Source organism: Electrona antarctica (genome assembly GCF_951216825.1).
Source record: "Electrona antarctica genome assembly, chromosome: 14".
Lineage (NCBI taxonomy): Eukaryota > Metazoa > Chordata > Actinopteri > Myctophiformes > Myctophidae > Electrona > Electrona antarctica.
The window spans coordinates 32,196,616-32,217,456 of record NC_136795.1 but is presented as its reverse complement, the minus strand read 5'-3'; the positions used below and the strand labels follow the sequence as shown (position 1 = coordinate 32,217,456).

At 43.8% G+C, this 20,841-nt stretch overlaps 1 protein-coding gene across 1 annotated transcript in view; it reads right to left on the bottom strand.

The window, feature by feature from the left end:
- Positions 1-13,925, bottom strand: part of LOC306937708 (inactive phospholipase C-like protein 2) — a 227,789-nt gene extending 213,864 nt beyond the window's left edge. The window contains exon 1 of the mRNA XM_079521615.1: positions 13,147-13,925. Coding sequence (XP_079377741.1) covers positions 13,147-13,485 — 339 coding nt within the window. The 5' untranslated portion in view covers positions 13,486-13,925. The remainder of the gene's footprint in view (positions 1-13,146) is intronic.
- Between the last annotated feature and the right edge of the window lie 6,916 nt (positions 13,926-20,841).

Genomic DNA, 20,841 nt, shown 5'->3' with positions numbered 1-20,841 from the left:
AGGCCAATAGTCCTGTGGATTCAGATGTAAAGGGCATTGTCAGATGCACATGCACGCAGACACAATGAATCACAGTAATGTAGTGTCATGATGCTGAGCCAGCATCGACTACAGCAGGGTCCCCCCTGTGATCATGTGATGTGTAACAGGACTCATCTGTGAATCGTGATAATTGTCAGCGTTTGTTTGAGTTGCAAGGTGTCTGTGTACAGAATGTTTATTCTCTCTCTCTCTCTGTCTCTCTCTCTCTCTCTCTGTGTCTCTCTCTCTGTCTCTCTCTCTCTCTCTCTCTCTCCACAAATGCAGCCAAAATGTCTGCAGGGCCACCGTTTACATCACTTCCTTCTTCCTGTTATGGTCTTCCATTATTAGGTTTTCCTAGTTTATCATTTGGGCCTTCCGTTGTTATTGCATTTCAGTCAGCCATGTTGTTCTTCAACCGATGAGTAAAGTTGTTACAGTGCTTGAAATTATGTGTTCCGTGAACCCACAACATGTACAATCTGCATGTGTTCTTTCACCATGTCACTTACTGTATCTGACACACACACACACACACACACACACACACACACACACACACACACACACACACACACACACACACACACACACACACACACACACACACACACACACACACACACACACACACACACACACACAACTTAACACTCCAGATTTGACTGTATAATTACAAAATAGAGCAGGCTTAAGTAGGAGACTGCTCCATTGGACTTTGTTAGACACGAGAGGAATGAATTGGTGTGGATGTGTGGACACTCATCGCCTCTAAGCAGTCCAAACTAAACACATTGGCTGGGTAAATAAAACCTTAGCGCTGCCTTTACCTGCTACTACTAACCCTTTCTACTCTTTTTAATTAAGTTGTGCGATGAAAGAAATTCACAGAAACAGAGCCATTCATTTTGCCATCTTGCAGCGCCATCAGTGGGAGTACCTTCAACAGGGGTGTCCTTGGTGGTGTAATGGAAAGGGATTTGAAATTCAAGGCACTAGGGCTACACATAGGGGGGGGGCAGTGACAAGGAGGCACAAACTGAAACAAAAAAGGAGGTCCTTCTAGGCCAGGCTGGGAGATTTCTGTTCTCCACTCCACAGATTGGAATCTAAGGACCATAGCATAGCAGACTTTTATACATTAGCATAGATTGTCCCTATGTTCTTGTGTACATAATAGGCCTATCTCACAGCCCCCTTTCCACGCCCATTTCCGGTAGATAGTGGTGTCATTTAACATTAGGCATTTACACTTTTTTCTCTGGAGAATCTAAGTACATTTCCTAATGTTAAAATGTCAAAGACCGATAATAATATGAATACAACACAATGGTATAACAATTCAAATAAGTAGAATAAACCTTACCTTTACAAAACGGTAGTTTGTGGCTTGTGAAAATTTTAACATGGAAGCCTATGGACCGCAGAAAAAATAACACCACTAGCTCTAAAAGGGGGCGTGGAAAGGGGGCAGGGAAATGCTGTGAGATAGGCCTATTGTATTGTATACTTCAGTAGTAGCATTGCTGGGTAATTCACAGCTACACCATTCATTCTATCTAAAATTACTGTGTTATTACTCTAATACATTATTTACAAGCCATTCAAATTATGGCTGGATGATATGTAAATAATCACAATATCTTACAATAAATATGTGAAATCTCTGTACGTCTGTCCAAATGTGTGCATGTGCGACTGTGCGTCCATCTGTAGTTTACTAGTCTCGCGTAGCCAGACAATATAGTCTGGAACTACATCTGCCATTTCCGTTCACGAAAATATATTTTAAAATACCTTTACATTTTATTTTTTTTAATTTCCACATCTGCTAAGCAGCAAGCTATATACCGGTATGCCTAGATGATTTGAGGATAGGAATTTAGTTAAATTTAGGATAGAATTACACGACTTTAAAGACGAAACGGATTTGCAAGAGGCAACGCGAGACTAGCCTGGGGTCCACCTATGCTTTCTATGGCATAGCTCCCGGCAGGATCCGCCGGGAGAATCTAGACGCAGCTGCGCGACATGAGACTAATTCAATTTAACAAAGGTGCAGGGGGACCAGCTCAGTGGCCTTGTGGTTAGAGTGTCCGCCCTGATACTGGGAGGTCGGGGTTCAATCCCCGGCCGGGTCATACCAAAGACTCTAAGAAATGGGACCCTGCTTGACACTCAGCATCAAGGGTTGGATTGGGGGTAAGTCCCTGCGACATACTAGCGTCATGTCCAGGGGGTGTACTTGTACATCAAGCTGCCTCACGCTACAGAAACAGGAGATAGGCTCCTGCCCTATGGGCCTCATGGCTCGGAAAGGCTACTTACTTACTTACTGCAGGGGGACCGCATGTAATTCAGACAGGGCATTATTCCAACATGCATCCGCATGTCGGACTAGCGTCTGCTCCCGTGCTTGTGGTTATGGTTAGGTTAGGAGATGAGGTGGGTTGTCGTTTGCGCTACTGTATGCCGTATTGAAGTGGACTCTGACCCAGACTTTTTTTTCTCCCTGGAAATAAAAACGTCTGTGTTTCAGAGGCTAACGCGAGACTAGTAGTTCAACTATCTGGAGAACCGTCCGTCCAACAGAGGACCTGAGAGAGTGAAGCGCTGAGTGAGTGGACTGGGAAGCCAGTCAGATGAGCGTATCTCCAGATAGATCAGAGACAGACAGACAGACAGACAGACAGACAGACAGACAGACATTACATAATCCGGTGTGGGCATGCATAAGAGGGCACAACAGAGGGTCTAGTTTTGACTAAATTGCAATCAACTAAACACCATAATCAATATCATGACAATTTTGTGGGGAGGACTATTGGTGCTTTCAGATAATATTTACACATTGACAGTTTTGATAAATAATAATCAATAATGCCTACGCAGGGGCGCCCGCTGACCTAGCGATACCACATAATTTACAGGTGCATGCCTGACAGCGTGTTCCGATCACCTTTGCTGCATGTCAGAAAATTAACAATGTTCGTTTGAGACCTCTAAGTCTTAGCAACGCTCTTGTGAGTTTTGGCAACAAAGATCACAGGACATTGGATCTGACAACAAATGACCAAACCAGCAAAATGTCAACGCTTACGGTGTCAATGCTGATGGCATTTTATGTCGCCATGCTGATGGCATTTTATGACAATGAAATTAAGAAAAGGTGAAAATCAACATGAATCTGTTGAATTGAATCTCTCCATGAAGATATTTTTTGGTATAGTGAGGTACATTTGAAAGTAGAGCCTGATCCAGCCATTATTACACAATATGGGTATCTGCAATTATGCAGACTATTCTGTCATAATAGGCGAACATTTGGCAAAGAACTGCAAATATTCAATGACAATAGCAGATCAACAAACTGAGCAGCCAAAGTGTTTGGTGATGGACAAAAGGGAGGGTGTATAGACCTTTTTACAAAAGTACAAAAGCGTTATCATGCAGTAAGTTGGTCTAGGTGTCATTCTCTGCCTGACAGTCTCAGCATTCAGAGCAGGCAGAGACAGCACACAGACATGTGATTTGAAAGGGAAGTGGTGTGTGTTCATTTTCCAGTAAACATGTCGGAACACAGGCCTGGCGGAGCCACTGCCACGACCATGTCTTCCTATTCATCCATCAACACATTTAAAGCTTATATTCCAAGTGACCCTGGGAAATATCCAGCCGGCTACAACTGAATACTCGTGTATCTGACTGCAGCACAACTACCTAGGAAGAGCCAAACTGCTTATTATCTGCACAAATGCAAACAACTTAATTGACTATATTTGTTCTGTTAAATGCTAAATAAATGGTAAATGGTGCATTCATAGCGCTTTTGTCCAAAGTGCTTTTACATAGATTGTGCATTACTTTCTCTCACACACATATATAGAGTATATTTGTACGTCTCTAATTGTCATGATGAATTGAACATGGTGGGCCCTATTAGTAAACAAGTGTAATACTTTATGGTGTCGTCCAAAGTTTTGTATTGAGTTGCGCTTGAAATGTACTGTAATTCTCCAATCTGTTAATAAATATAAAAATAAAAAGGGCAGCTACAGAGGGCAGCTACAGAGGGCAGCTACAGGGGAGCTAAAGAGTCTTGCTCAGGGACACTTTAGGTCTGTGGTTCCCAAACACTGGGTCAGGACCCATTTGCGGGTCACGGACACATTTGTGTCCCTTTATTTATTTTCTCTCTAAATTTAGTTTTGAATTATTATTATTTCAAAACTTTCAAATAAAAAAAGAAGAGAATAATCAATTAAAAACTAAATTATTCAATGATTCTTTTCAGTAATTTCAAGAAAAATGTAAGAAATTCCATAAATTAGAAAACAAATGTAAGTAGTAGCGACACGTTGTGAGCTTGTAGATCGGCCATTTTCACTACTTTGGGTCACAGGCTAAAAGGTTTGGGAACCACTGCTTTATAGGGGGCTTCTAAACTCTCAGCTACGGCTACTCCTACATTACATACAGTATTGTACTGTATATTTGCCATGCCAACACATTCCTACTCTTTTCTGAGGTATTATTAAACCATGAGGTTTTTCTGACATCTAGACCACATATAAAAAAAAGTTGTATTCTATTCTATAACTGTTATATTGTAAAGGCCAATGGGTTCTTCTTGTGCACGATTATAACAAGCATCCGCCCACACACGGCCCAAAGTCCGGTCAAATCAATTGTCCCTCATTGAGAAGTCCTTTTTTATCTAGGCCCCAATTTCACACACGGCTAATAGAGGTTCCTGTTCACTCAGGTCAAGTCATTATCCAGTGAGGGAATAGAAGACAAGGAAGGATTAGAAAGCAGCGGATACCCCCGAAAAGAAACAGGAGTACGGGAGGAAATACAGACTCTCCCAACTCTCTCTGCACTGGCACTTAGCATGGGAGTTGCTCTAGTAGAATGAACACACAGCCTCAAGTAATGAAATGTTTTGGGGAGATAAATGAATTTTACAGCAGAAGTGGTAGTATAGCCTTTCAGGGCAACATCAAACAGAAATACAGAAGCATTTTGTGATTGTGTTGGGGGCAAAGAAAAATACAAATCAAATCCAGTATGGTTTTGTTTTGATCATTATCAAGAAGATCGTATCAGTCTTCGTTTGAGTTTTGGTTGGGAAATAGCTGCAGGATATGATTCACTGTGAGTGAATTGTATTGTTCGAATTGTTGACCCTTGCATGAAGTCAAGCTACCAATAGCTGGTTTGAGAGAATTAACCAAGAGAGCCCCAGATGACATCATCACTTATAGACTTGCACCATCTTCTATCTCCTTTTCAACACATTCCAGCACACATTCCCCTACACAATCTTATTAGATTTTCCTGTTTCTCCTTGAGTTTCCTAGGTAGTGGGCACTGTGCTCAAATGTTATTTGTCTGTCCTTTGTTTGTTGTCCTGTATTTGTTGTTATTGCCAGTTCACACTTTCACACAGACTTTAGTCTCAATGTGGTTTTTACTGGTTAAATAAATAAAATCTTTAATCAAATAAAAAAGAATGCTCCAGAGAGTGCTATGGAATTATTCAAATTAACATCCCTGGCTTCTAAGAAAACCGATTATATTAAGAAATGCAGTGAAGGCTAGAGAGTCTGACCGATAGTACTGCAAGTTACTGTCAGTGTCATCTTTCAAATCCCTTCTTAAAACCTACTTTTATGTCAAGGCCTTTTCATAATATTTACTTTCAAATGGAAAGTGTGTTTAAGCACAAAAGCTTCACAGCATTATTTTTACGGGTTGTCTAGAATAGATCAGTGGTTCCCAAAGTAGGGTCCGGGGACCCCCAGGGGTCCTTGAGGGAGTTCCAGGGGGTCCCCAGCTAAATGATAGTTGGAACAAAATGGACATGGTCTGTAACTCTGAGAGTGTACAGATTTTACAATATAAATTGGGGTCTCAGAGATAGAAATGCCATTAAAAGGGTGTCCGTACTCCGTAGCCTAATGCATGTCAAACTGGGGGTCCTTGAAATGAAACAAGTTGAGAATCACTGCTAGAGCCTCTTATTGGGGGTCCCTGGCATATCTTTTCAAATGGGGGTCTGCAGGCTAATTAGTGTCAATTTGAGGGTCCTTGACATGAAAAGGATTGGGAACCACTGGCCTAATGATCAGAAGTAGGTCTGTGGGTCAAAGGTCAAGGACAAGGCCACAGTGACCTCACAAAAGACATTAATTGAATTCCTTCAAAGTCTTCATGCATATACCATGAGTCTGGAGTCTGTGGACAGAAACATATACCATGAGTCTTGTGGACAGAAACATATACCATGAGTCTGGAGTCTGTGGACAGAAACATATACCATGAGTCTGGAGTCTGTGGACAGAAACATATACCATGAGTCTGGAGTCTGTGGACAGAAACATATACCATGAGTCTGGAGTCTGTGGACAGAAACATATACCATGAGTCTGGAGTCTGTGGACAGAAACATATACCATGAGTCTGGAGTCTGTGGACAGAAACATATACCATGAGTCTGGAGTCTGTGGACATAAACATATACCATGAGTCTGGAGTCTGTGGACATAAACATATACCATGAGTCTGGACTCACAGAAACGGATGGTTGGTGGAAGCATACAACCGCGATGGTGAATATACTGTTGTTTCTTTTCCATGTATGCATACATTATTAACTATGACACAACTTTCACACTCTTCATGAGTTTCACTTTCAATTCCCCAGACATGTCTTGGTTGTGCCAGTTCATCATCTGTTCGTGAGAGGTGATCATTCCGTTTCATAACGTCACATTGGCCTACTTTTGAGGGAACGGTAAAAAAACAAAGACTGATTACTTAGCCTGTCGTAGTTCCAGGTATATTGAATTAAAATTCTGATATCGTCAGAGAGAGAAATGTCTGATGTACCCTTCCCCACGTAAAGCCTTTGATAATGAGCGCTGAGGCGTAGAGCGGCTCCGGTTGTTATTCTCATCACTCTACAATAGATGATCCAGCTACATGTAATCAGTGTTATTAGTTGAGGCTCGAATTTAGGTGGCCCTTTAGTCCTGCAGAGGCTCAGCTAAATCCAGGCAGCACCAGGTCAGGGTCTCCCTCACATTAGGGAAGGAATTCCACTGCCACAGGGCATAAGGAACGAGGCAGGGGGATCAGTCGGGGGGCAGTCGGTTCAGACGCTGTGGCCTCGCCCCGAGACGCCCTGGGAGAGATCTGCATAAGCCTCTTTGCATGTCATTGGCCTGATGGGGGAAGGCCAGGATATTCAGGGATGTCATTGGCCTGATGGGGGAAGGCCAGGATATTCAGGGGAAAGAAGGCTTTTGCTGTGAACATTTTGCATACCGTAGTAGCATGTACAGTATATTGTAGAATGCGTCATTTAGCCAGAGGCACGTCTGGAGACAAAGGCTTTCAAGAAACATGTCTCAAATTACCATTTAATACTCACAGGATCTTCTGTTATTTACAAACAAGTAGAACAGGGTATTATAACCTTGTATAAAAGTGATATAACCCTATATTTAGATGGCCTAGATGTAAATAAGGAAGTAAACAATTCTGAGGATGAAAACATAGGAGCTTACAGTATTTTGTTTGAACGTTACAGCAGATGGAAAATAGTGACCGATATATTGATATGGACAGTCGGAATGCTGCTATTGTCTATTGTGCATGTTGGCTCACTGGAAACACTCTGCTACACCAGTGGGTCTCAAAGTGTCCTTGAGTGGGTTCCAAGTGGCCCGTGCGGGTCTGCAGGCTAACTCTGAGAGTTATGGGGGTCCTTGAAATTAAAAAGTGTGAAAACCACTGACTGCACACAAAATGGAACAGAGCCTAAATTAGTATCATTGGTAACACCTGTGAAGGTAGTAGGGAAGCTGCCCAGAAGTAGGAAGAGTTATTCTGTGTGCATAGAGCCCATTCATGTACTACTGGGCTGTCGATGGATGGTTGTCATAATCATCCTGTTCTTCTCCGCTGGCCGGCCAGGCACGCTGGCCGGCAGTTGCCCTGCACTCGACAGCCAGACTGGAGCCGGCCCTACAGCTGTCCAGTGTCCAGGCTTACATAACAACACTGCAAGTCACCCCCCAAAATCCCCCAGCCACTTTATAGTCTATTCCACTATTCCACCGTGGACATGATAAAGACGACAGTGTTTGGACGCCCACTTAGGAACAGGTTCTCACTGTGGGGTCTGAGGACAGTTTGGATCTGGATTGATAGTTAGGAGCCAAAAGGACCCTTATAGGTCTGTAACAAATGGAACCCAATGGGCCCATAAGGGTCCTTTTTGTCCCATTTGTGTTAAAATATCACTTAAAACAAGAATGACTCAGTCATAACTGCCAGGTGCAAAAAGCTCTCATTTATGAACATCTACAGTATAATCAGTTCGTGTGCCTCAGCTCACGGCTTCACGTTGCGGCGTTCAGAGTATGGGTTTTATGGGTACGTCTCCCATTGGCTTAGAGGCAGCCTAGAGATGAGGCAGCCAATGATGAAAAAGTACAGTCACTACTAGACGTAGTAGCAAATGTAGTCCAGGCGCTTTTCAAGCACCTGGCAAAAATATAACAAATGAAATTAAATTAAGAACGTTGCACTGACTTAATGGATGGACTCCTCTCATTGAGTCTCATTAACTCTCTTCAAGTTAACGAAGCAATGCAGTGATAAAATGACTAATTTAACCACCGCCACCCCTCCCAACCAGCACCAACCCCTCGCTATTGAATTGTCAGGGTCTATGATGGAGCGAGACATGAATTACACCTACATGAACGATGACCCAGTTTCCTCACCGTGGCTGCTCTCTTTAGGTGCTCACAGCTATGTATGGGATACAAAATGTTCCTTTCCAGAGGTGGTCAAAGAGATGGAACAGTGTCCTTGGCCATGTGCCGAGCATAACTGTGAAAATCTCTCTGGTCGTTCTGATGTATACGTCTGTTATTACCGGTATAGCCTTTTCTCTGAAAACGTTTTTGTCGCGCACAGGACAATATATATACAGTACTGAAAGCAGAAACCTGTTCTACAAAGCTGTCATGAAGGCAAACAGTCAGAGCACTTACTGTATGCAAACATTTAGGAACACGGTATGGCGGAAGTTGAACACTGACTGAACCCCTAAATATAGGACAGTTAGAACCCCTAACAAGGTTATGTTGGATGGGTACAAGACCGACATCTATGTATACAATAAAGAAAGCAATAGTATCTCAAATTCTTTGTTAAATGCATTCTTCAGAGAGAGCATTCCAGACTCATATTAGTCTCCAACTCTCCATGCAACTTTGCGCACGCACGCGCACACACACACACACACACACACACACACACACACACACACACACACACACACACACACACACACACACACACACACACACACACACACACACACACACACACACACACACACACACACACACACACACACACACACATCGTATGGACCCTTTCAGCTGGTCTCAGATCCAGCTTCACTGCATGGAGAAAGTTTTCAGGTGTCTCTCATTTCACAGAGGTTTGTCTACACGGAAGCCTAATTGTCTCCACCAGGCCGAAGGCATGGGGAGAGAGTATGTTTTGCACTCCGTCCGTGTGTGTGTGTGTGTGTGTCCGTCCGTCCGTCCGTCCGTCCTTCCTTCCGTCCGTCCGTCCGTTACCAGCTAATCTCCGGCACGGTCGATGCCAAACTTTGCACACACACTCCCTGGATGCCAACGATGAACCTCTGCCCCACATTTTCCAGAACGGCCTGTTATAGCGCCACCATGAGGCAGCTTTTCACATTTTTGACCTAAAACTGCACCGATCTGCGTGAAACGTTGCATGCACACTCCCTAGAGGCCAAGGACACACCTTTGACCTGCATTTTCCGCATCTGCCTTTTATAGCGCCACCAGGAGGCCGACTTTTGTAAAACACATTTTTTGATATTACTCCTCCAGATTCTGTCCAAAAATCTCACAAATCGTTACACAGAATCTCTATGGTCATGTGCTCAAGTCGGATCTGTCCGATATTTCATATTCCATCCTAATTGGCTATAATTGGCTTTCACAGTTTGCAAGATTGCCCCGTTTTGAACAAAAGCCTCAAATCACAAACACAGTGTGCAATTTCCGTGAAAATATACACGCACATTTCCACTAGGCCGAGGACGACATGCCACTAATTTTTTCCCCAAATCAGCCTCACGGTGGCGCTATAACAGGCCAATCCTGTTTTTAGCTATAACTGCATCGATCTGTATACAACTTATGTATGCGCACTCCCTAGAGGCCATGGAAAAACATTGTCCCTGCATCCCTCCACATCTGCCGGTTATAGCGCCACCATGAGGCCGATTTCTGCAAAACATATTGCTTATGTTAGTCGCACAGATTTCATCCAAATGTCACGCAAATCGGTACACATGATCTCTGTAGTCATGTGATCAAGACGAGTCTGTTGGATTTCTCAGATTCTACACTGATTGGCTAACATTGCCAGTTTTCAGGAGTGGCCCGTTTTGTACAAAATGCTGCACATGTCCTGCTCATCCAGAATTCTATCCTCATGCTATGAGTGATCTGGCTCTGCATTTCCTCAACAAAATGAAGAAAATTGTTGCAAAAAACTAACGAACAAAAAAACATGTATTACTCCTAAACATTTTGCCTAACATCTCACACAGTCCTATCCTCCTGGTGGAGACCTGTGCCCAGAAGGGCACTTTTTCTAGTTATTTGTGTGTCTGTGTCACACACAGAAAACAGCAGCTCTACTGTACAAGCTCACACCGCACCGCATCACGACACGCTGTGAGCTTACATCAGCGTGCGCTGTATTAATAGCGCCCACCGCTCCTAAATAAGTTAGGATGGGTAAATGCAGAGTACAAATTTTTGTGACAAGAGATACCCCAAAGGACTGTGGCTATATCCGGCACACAACACAGTGCAAGTAAGCCCATAAATCAGACATTACATTAGAAAAAGACAACGGCAACGCTGAACGAGTGGCACGACATCCCCGGCAGCACACGTTGCTTAGCAGGCACCGCAGGAGAGCACTGTGTAATAATATGATCACACTAACATGGCAGTGAGACAGTCAGCTTTTAAAGATCTGAGATCAGTCATGTTTAGACAGCCTGATCCCCTGAAGCATTCCTGTCATATTATTCTTCTAAACTTTGAGCGAATTAGACTGGACGCCCTGGAGACAGATGAGAGACGTGTGTGGCCTCCGTCCTGTTTGATATTCCAAATATTCTAAAGAGCAGGCATATTGATTCCAAAGATAGAACAGGAACATTCAACACTGGGAGCAGTCAGGTAAAGCATAAGAACCCCATTGACGAAACTGGAAGATACCAAAATATGCAGTAAAATGTCATAAGGCTCCATTTTTATGATGAATTGAACATGGTGGACCCATATTGTAAACAAGTGTAATGCTTTATGGTGTCGTCCACAGTTAACAGTCTGGTATTGAGTTGTACTTGAAATGTACTGCAATAATTCTCCAAACAGTTAATAAATACTTCAATCAATCAATTACACTCTGTATATACTCCTGCCAACACTATGCACTACTACTACATCACTGGTTCTCAACCTGTATCGCAAGTGGGCAACAAGCCCAAATAACTGGAAAAACTATTTTTTATATAACATTTAATATTAAAAAGTGGCTCAGCGGTCCAGGCACCTTGGCTCGTAATCCAGTCTGGCAGTGTGCCGCGGGTTCGATTCCCGATCCCGACGGTCTTTACTGCATGTCACAAGTGACTTAATGTACACTATGTAGGTTCCATTGATCCAAGGTGAATCAAGGTGATCATAGACCAGGATCATAGACCCCAAACATTATCTGTAATTGGCCGCCAACCTGGCAACCCCCATCTGAACATTTATCTTTGCAAAAGCAGAGATACGAGTTTTAAAACGTTTGCTGTGAAAGAATATATATTCAAAGGTCACCCATCTGACCGTTACACGGAAGGCCATAGCCACACATGCTTTCAAGTTGTTCAAGTGGACCACTGCACTCTAGGGATATTACGACGTTATAGTGTCATTATATAGATATGTTCTAGTTACGTTCTTAGCTTACGCATGTTTCATGATAAATGCATTTTATATATGTGATGTATTCCCATGCTTTTTTGTTCTTGCCTAATGTAAATCGCTCTGGATTAAGAGCGTCTGCTAAATGCCTAAATTGTAAATGTATGTGGGTACATGCACAACATATTGTACACACACACACACACGTTTCTAGGAGGCAGAGGCCGTCTGTTCACCCACATGCCGGGAATCCAATAATGGGGGAAACAGAGAATTTTCCTGGGTTTATGTGGCGGTTGCCTAGTAGCAAACTGGCACAGTGTGACATATAGTGATATAGAATGCCACTCTACACTGTGTCTCACCAACACAGACTCCAAACTCCACCGTTAAGAATTCAAGGTCAATTCTGTTCAGCTAATAAAATGGACAACGCATCCCCATGCATAAAAGGAAATTGAAAGGAAAATTAAATTGAGACTGTTAAGCTACTTTTGTTTACATCATCAGGCGAATTAGCCTTACTTGAGTTAGGCTTCCAATTAAAAGGTATAATAGTCAATAGATGTGCACCAAAGATTTGGAGGTGTGCATCTCTCTCTCTCTCTCTCAAAGTTTTCTACAGAGGAGTGTAGTAGTACCATTGGGAGGACCTACTGGCTGTGATGTGCCATGGGTACTTGGGCAGCAGCAGGTTACATACTAGTACACAATGATCAGGCAGACAGTAGCAGCAGCTTCACTGTCTGACATGCATCGTTAAGTAGGCTAGACACGTCTGGACACTTGGATCTGTGTTACAATGTTGCTCCTTTTAAGGGCACACGCCCTTAATCCATGAGCACATTATCTGAAACCAACTTCTTGCGAATGAAAGTAAGTAAATTAAAGAGTATTCATTTCATTGCTACAGGTTTAACACTGACTCAAGCCATATTGATCACACCAGCGTTGCGTTGCAAAGCGATTATTATTAGGCTATTTTGCTCGTTATCAACCCCCCCCCCCCCCCCCCCCCCCGCCCCCCACTCAGGATATGCTAGTATCTATATATACATCAACTAACCTTCATAATACCGCAAGGTGTGTTTATTCCTCCATGACTTATTCGCTCAGCAGAATTATCGCGGCTCCTACCGCCGATCCTGGGGCTGCCGTGGTCCTTATATCGTCCATTGGTATAAATAACTCCTTCGGCCCCATAGACCGGGTGCCCGGCACCACCGAGGGCAGCGGTGGAAACGTCCAAGTACACCCTGTGGGAGCCAGTTGCCGGTAACACGGTGCTGCTGGCATCGTTGTTTAAAATCGCGATGTTTGTCGCGCCCTGACCCGGAGGGGCGCCGATGGCAGGGTCTAATAAAAAGCGTCCCGACACAGCCTCAGAAGCATGTACCCCTGCCATGATCACCGGCGGTGTTATAGCAAAACCGTCAGTGCCACAATGGAATTCTTGGCCATTGTCTCAAAAGCAGAGGACTCGTGTTTAAGTCTGCGGACGTTTAGGGGTCGTTCTCATCATCATGGGCTCATCATCACCAGTACATCATCAGGGCGAACCTAGGAGGCTCGCCGAGGGTTGAAATGTGCAGCTGATCAAACAAACTCTTCCAGCCAGCTCGGCTCGATCGGGAAACAAACTATCGCAGACGGCGTTCCCGGATCCTCCAGATTAGCTTTCCGCGCACGTCCAGGCGAACCCCCAAGAGGAAATACTGTATTTTAGTGTCTTAAAATAACAAACACCAACGTGTCTACTGTTGGTAGCTCACACTTTCGTCTTTCTGGAGCTCCCTACAACAGCATAACGCGCCCATGTTGTGCACCGCGTCCACTTCTGGTGACTCTCTCCACGGCACGCAGTGCTTGGACGGCTGGACCACTGCTTGTGCATGCGAGCGCTTCCCCCACGTGCATCCGCGGGATAAATTCAAGACCGTGTGCGCGCAAGAAAGACTTCACAGTATTGCCAGTGCACGGCGCACGCGCGCTCACCGCTCACGACACGGCACGCACATAAACAACAACAGCACACACAAACACACTGCGCGCGCTTCCAGTCCACAGGCGACACGGGGCGGGCACGGGGCGGGCACGCAACGCAACGAAGTTGAAAAAGTCAATTAGATTCACTCAGTGTGCAAATGTAAAACAGAGTTAACGTTAACGTTAACATACGTTTAAGGACATGGTTGACCTCATTCCTCTATGGAAGGTCACACGTGTCTGTTTAGGGACCATGTGTAGGGAGGATGAGAGAGTGATGACAGCTGAAAAAGCTCACTTCGTTTGGGAAATGTCCCTGTGCCTCCCTATAGTCCAATTAGTGATGTTGACAAGCACAGGGCTCATTATCCGTGAGATGATGTTTTGATGTTCATTTGATGTTCATTCATTCATCCATTGTAAGCATCTCTTAATTGCTTAATTTTATATGAGCTATATAACATTAATGGCCTATTCAAGCCTATACGCCAGGTTGTGCATCAGCTTGTGGAGGATCGGAGTTTGATATTCATTATCCCCCCTCTCTAAGGGAATACCAAACGACTCGCCCCAATACCAACTCGCCCCGGACGTACAGCCGACGGAACTGCACGGCCTGTAAATTATGCTTAAACGGTTAAACCTAACCTTATTCCTAACCTTAACCTCAATAAAACTATGCCTAAACCTAACCCTATACCTAAACTAAACCCCAGTAAAACTATGCCTACATTTTTTTTTTAATGTTTTTTGTGACTTTTGACTTTTGACGATGGGGAGAGAGATGGGGGATGACATGCAGTATAAAGGCCGTCGGGATCGGGAGTCGAACCCACAGCACACTGCCAGACTGGATTGCCAGCCAAGGTGCCTGGACCACTGAGCCATGGCCCAGGCCTCTATGCCTAAATTTCTAACCTTATTCTAACCTAAAATGAAGAATACAAGAACCGTCGGACCGAGCGGTCGGCGTGAGGTCGGCGGAAGAATCGAGGGGCGAGATGGTTTAGGGGCGACCGTACCAGATACCGAATAAGGGGGGCATGGTGGCAGAGAGAGCCGAGCCAAGTGGACAGGCAGGCAGGTGAGTGAGTGAGATCCAACAGGCGAAAACCTAAAAAAAATAGCACAAGAGCTAAATGACAAGGGAACACTGAAGTTCATGAAGAACACTAGACCATAATACTGGTGTCTAGAAGTGTTTACTACCACAGCAGGTTGTTCAATGATTCATTCATTCATCCACTGCAAAGAACCTAGGTGTTCTAATGGACTCAGACCTTAATTTTAATTCTCAGCTTAAAAAAGTGGTTCAAACCTGTTTTTTCCAACTTAGAAGCATTTCAAAAATCAAGTCCTTCCTGTCTAGCGCCGATTTAGAAAAGGTCATTCACGCATTTATCACGTCCCGTCTCGATTACTGTAACGCTCTTTACTCAGATTTAACACAAAAATCACTCTCCCGTTTGCAATTAGTGCAAAATGCCGCCGCTAGGCTTTTAACCAACACCAAAAAGCGTGATCATATCACCCCTGTCTTGATGTCGCTTCACTGGCTTCCGGTCAACTATAGAGTTGATTTTAAAATTATTTTAATCTCTTTTAAGGCTCAAAGAGGTCTTGCCCTAGCTATATCATGGAGCCCCTCACGACCCTCCTCGCAGCCTGAGGTCTGTAGGCAAGGGGCTCCTAAAAATCCGTACTGCGAACTACGTCACAAAGGGTGATCGGGCCTTCGCCATCCGAGCACCAAAGCTCTGGAATGAGCTTCCAGAATTAATTCGCCTCACTGACTCCCTCACACGTTTTAAATCCCTATTAAAAACCCATTTGTTTCAAAAAGCATTCCTATAAATAACTGCTTTTGTTTCTCCCTGCCTTTTACTGATCTTGTGTTATCTTGATTTGTTTAATGTATGGGTATTTCTTGTTTATTACGTTCATTATGATAGAACATGTCACTTATTTGTTTTTCTATTTTTCTATTGTGAATTTTCTTGTTATTATTCCTGTGCAGCACTTTGTGGCTCATGCCTAGAAAGGTGCTATATAAATAAAGTTATTATTATTATTATTTATTATTAATGATCTGACGATGAGTGAAGAAGTGCATTGACTGGCGAGAATGCGGAGACTGCAGGGAACAGGTGAGCCAAGATGGTTAACTGTCAAACCGTATAGGAGGCCAAACCTACACCCATACATGCCCACACAGAACACATGTAGACACTGACGAGGCATACAAAGAAAACACACGGCACTGCCTGGGACTGTGACAACAGAACCTTGAAAATGAGCAACATTCATTCATTCTCTCGCACGCACGCACGCACGCACGCACGCACGCACGCACGCACGCACGCACGCACACACACACCTTTGTTACAACTGAGTAGGCCTATACATTTGGTGAGGTTTTTTTTTACTCTATATACTTCTTCACTTACAGACAGTAAGTCTGTAAGTGTATACAGTATATCCTTCTAGAAGGATATATCAGCATATCTCTGAGTCTGATGTGAGAACAGATGTGAGAACAGCTCAGCCCATACGTCAAGCCAACTCACACCATCAGGCAAATAGTTCAGAGATCATGAGAAATAACCAGAGATAATATAGCCCCATTTATAATCCCACTGAGGGAGCAAATCAAATTTACAGTCCATTTGTATGAGAGGAGTCATTTGAAGCAGGGAGCGTGAGCTTGGAGTGTCTGCTCACAGTGTTCAAATAGAGCCAGACCAAGCTCTTCTATACTCCATCAAACTGGTTCTCAATGTTGGGTTTGGGGACCAGTGACACCAGGGGTCCAAATGGACCCTTATTGGTTCCTACTAGAACCATATGATACTGTATGGAAGAGTCAGAGAATTCCCATCCAGGTCCATTTGGTTCCATTTGCACACTTTGAAACTGTGCTCAAGCATACAACGGTGTCCTGTCCCAAAAATAGCAGATCTACATATCATATAATAATGGTTTTCATTTTTATAGCACTTTTCTATGCACTACGTGCCTACTCAAAGCGCTTACAATGGTCCATTCATTCATACATTGGGAGGTGAAGCGGCGAACAGACGACGCCAGCGTCCTCACTTCCCACATTCACACACCGATGGTGGCAACCACTGGAGTATAGTCTCACATAGTATAGTCTCACATAGTATAGTCTCTCTGTTTTGCAGACGCGTTCCCACATTGCATATCATATGAATGTATATCTGCTGCACCAGCAAATTCAGCAAACCATTCTGACCCCATAACTGTGACAATGTTAATGTGAGTGTACAAAAAAGGACCTGTTTTTACACACCAGAATTCTACTGCGTATGAGGAGGGATGAATAATATTTATAATATGTGGATGTGATACGTGACAGAATGTGAATGGAATGCAAGCTATGACAGGGTGTCTAAAAGGATGAGGAGGGAGATAGCATACCCCCTCCTCTCTCTCTCTCTCTATCCCTCTGCCTCACAGGGTCATGCATTATGCATTCTCAGAAATAATTTAGCAAAAGTCATGCCTCCCTCCCTCCCGGCCCGGCCGCCTCACTCACTAAATGTGAAAAAATGCCTGTGATGAGCAGACACTCCACAAACTCAAATAAACACCAGCTCCACGTGGACAGAGGCTGCGGGCTCTTCTCTTCTCACGTACTGGTTCACAAGATGTATAACCAACCACGCACGCGCGCGCACGCGTACACACGCACACACGCACCCACACACACACACACACACACACACACACACACACACACACACACACACACACACACACACACACACACACACACACACACACACACAGTCTCACTGAAGAGGTCTCTCATCAGCCTGCCCACAAATATGCAGCACGCACTACTCTGTAAAACACATCTTTGCTCAGGGAAGACATCCGGCGTCACTCTTGCAATGGAGAATCGGAGCTGGAAGGGGTAACATACATACCAATGTAATTTTAAGTACCATTTTAATACAGCCCAAGAGCAGAAAATAATCAGGAGAGAGTAACAGCAAAGGACAAATACATGGAGGGGGAGAGACAGACAGACCAAATGAGGGAGAGCTAGAGAATGAGAGAAAGAGAGAGACAGAGAGAAAGGCACAGAAAGCGCATTCTCAGCACTCCAAAAACACTGGAAAAGCAGTGGCTCACTGTAAATAACACATTGAGGTTGGTAGTAGTTTCCTGTGGCAGGATGTCGAGTACTGTGCTGTACCACTCACTCTCTTCGTCTCTCCCGCCTGCTGCACGAATGTCAGGTATACAGTCCATACAGTCAGGGGTCGAAAGTAACTAAGTACATTTACTTAAGTACTGTACTTAAGTACACTTTTGAGGTATTTGTACAAACAAATAAATGAGCAAGAAATCGGACAACACAACAAACACAACACAATCTTTGTGTTGTGATTGGATGAAATTGGTATGCATTTTCTGTCTGAGACAGACCCCTCTTACTGAACACTATATAGCCTACTATCAATGATCGTAATATACATAGAGCTTTATCTTTTTCACAAAAAATAAATAAAAATTAAACAAAAAACTTTACAGCTAAGTAATGTAACAGCAATGACACAGAGTCACTGACTGCAAGGGGAAAACTGTCACATTGTCCTCCATTCAGAACCTCTGGCATGGCACTGAACAGAGATGTGCGAGTGTGTTGAAAGCTTCATCATGGTGGATGAATCCTCATTTAAATGGGAATGTCTTTTGTGGAAGTTTGAACCCGGTCAAACCAGGGGATGTGTGAGGGTGTGCCTTCCCATGCTCTGTCACCGCACTTCCTGTGGCTGCTTGCAGAGTGACAAAACACTCTGAGGAGAGTATTCACACAACGCCCCTTCAAAGTGCTTTCTGCGACATTCATTGTCTCCACCAGGCCGAAGGCATGCATGGGGAGAGAGTATGTTTTGCACTCCGTCCGTGTGTGCGTGTGTCCATCCGTCCTTCCGTCTATCCGTTACTAGCTAATCTCTGGCACCGTTGGCCCGATCCATGCCAAACTTTGCACACACACTCCCTGGATGCCAACGACGAACCTAATATATTCCTCAACAGCCTGTTATAGTGCCACCATGAGGCCGATTTAGGCAAAACACATTTCTGCAGATTACTCGTACACATTTTATCCATACATCACACAATTCGGTATGTACTATCTCCATAGTCATGTGATCAACACACATTGTTTAAATGTTAGTCGCACAGATTTCATCCAAATCTCACGCAAATCGGTACACATGATCTCTGTAGTCATGTGATCAAGATGAGTTTGTTGGAACTTAGATTCTACACTGATTGGCTAAGATTGCCTTCCAAAGTTTTCAGGAGTGGCCCGTTTTGTACAAACATCTACGCTGCACATCTGCTCATCCAGAATTCTATCCTCAGAGATGCTATGAGTGATCTGGCTCTGCATTTCCTCAACAAAATGAAGACAATTGTTGCACAAAACAAACAAAAAACATGTTTATATTACTCCTAAACATTTTGCCAAACATCACACACACACTCCTATCCTCCTGGTGGAGACCTGTGCCCAGAAGGGCACTTTTTCTAGTTGGCATTGTATTGGGGATTGGTATGGTCCGCTCTGTCTTTATTACCTTCTACACAGTAAAATCATTTAACTCTTACCCCCTTTTTTTAAACTAGCTCCTCGCCACTCGCCCTACACACTTCCACTTGGTTTGAACATAGATATATAAATAATAGAGAGGGCACTGGATGGGAGGGGAATCCCGGTGCCATCTCTACTATTTATATATCTATGCTCAAACTGAGTGGAAGTGTGTAGGCCGATTGGCGAGGAGCTACGGCCTTAGGCGCGATTCATACTCCTATTTTATAGCCGAATAAAAGTCGGTTCGGCGCTGTAGAGCCTACAATGTGAGAAACAGCGGTAAAATAGGAGTATGAATCGGCCCTTAGAGTGTAAATCCTTTTGTACACTCAGAGTTGCAAATGGATGAATTTACATTGAGGATTTTGTACCTTCCCTGGCTGTGACAGTATGAGTGGAAAGGCTAACCACTTGGATGATGCAGCTTAATGAGATGTTAATTAGGCTAAAGGAAATGCCACAACTTAATTAAGACAATAAAATAGCATGGGGAATGAGCTGAAGGCAGAGCCTGCCAAAGTCAGAGACAACAAGCTTAATGCCAACCAAAATAGGCCATAATTGCATAATGGTACACCTGTCGCAATAAAATCAGAACTTTATTGTCACATGTTTACAGGTGTAAAACAGTGGGTGAAATTAGTTTTTGTGCTAGCTCCACAAACAAATTGATAAACATAACTTGTATAGTACCTGAGGTAAGACTACATAGTAGTCCACATAAAGTAACGGACACTGGTATTATCTGCAGGTGGCTACCAAGGATCACAAACGAGGGTAACAAAATAATGTGTACATTTATTATGAATATGAGCTTTACAGCACTGAGCAGTTAAAGAATAGGGCAAGCAGTCACAAGCTGAAGTCATGTCGTTAACATATATTAGGAACAGTAAAGGCCCTAGTATGCTTCCTTGTGGAACGCCACAGCTCACTGGGAGGGGGGGGGGGGGGACAGTTCACCTCCACCATCTGTTCTCTCCCCTCCAGGTAGGATTGCATCCAGCTCACTGATGTGCTATCAAAACCAATTGCTTTAAGCTTGTTTTGTATGCACTACATCCATTTGTTATGTGTGCGATGGATTCTAGGTGTTGTTCAGAATCATGATGGTTTATACAGAGTGGAGTGTGGGTG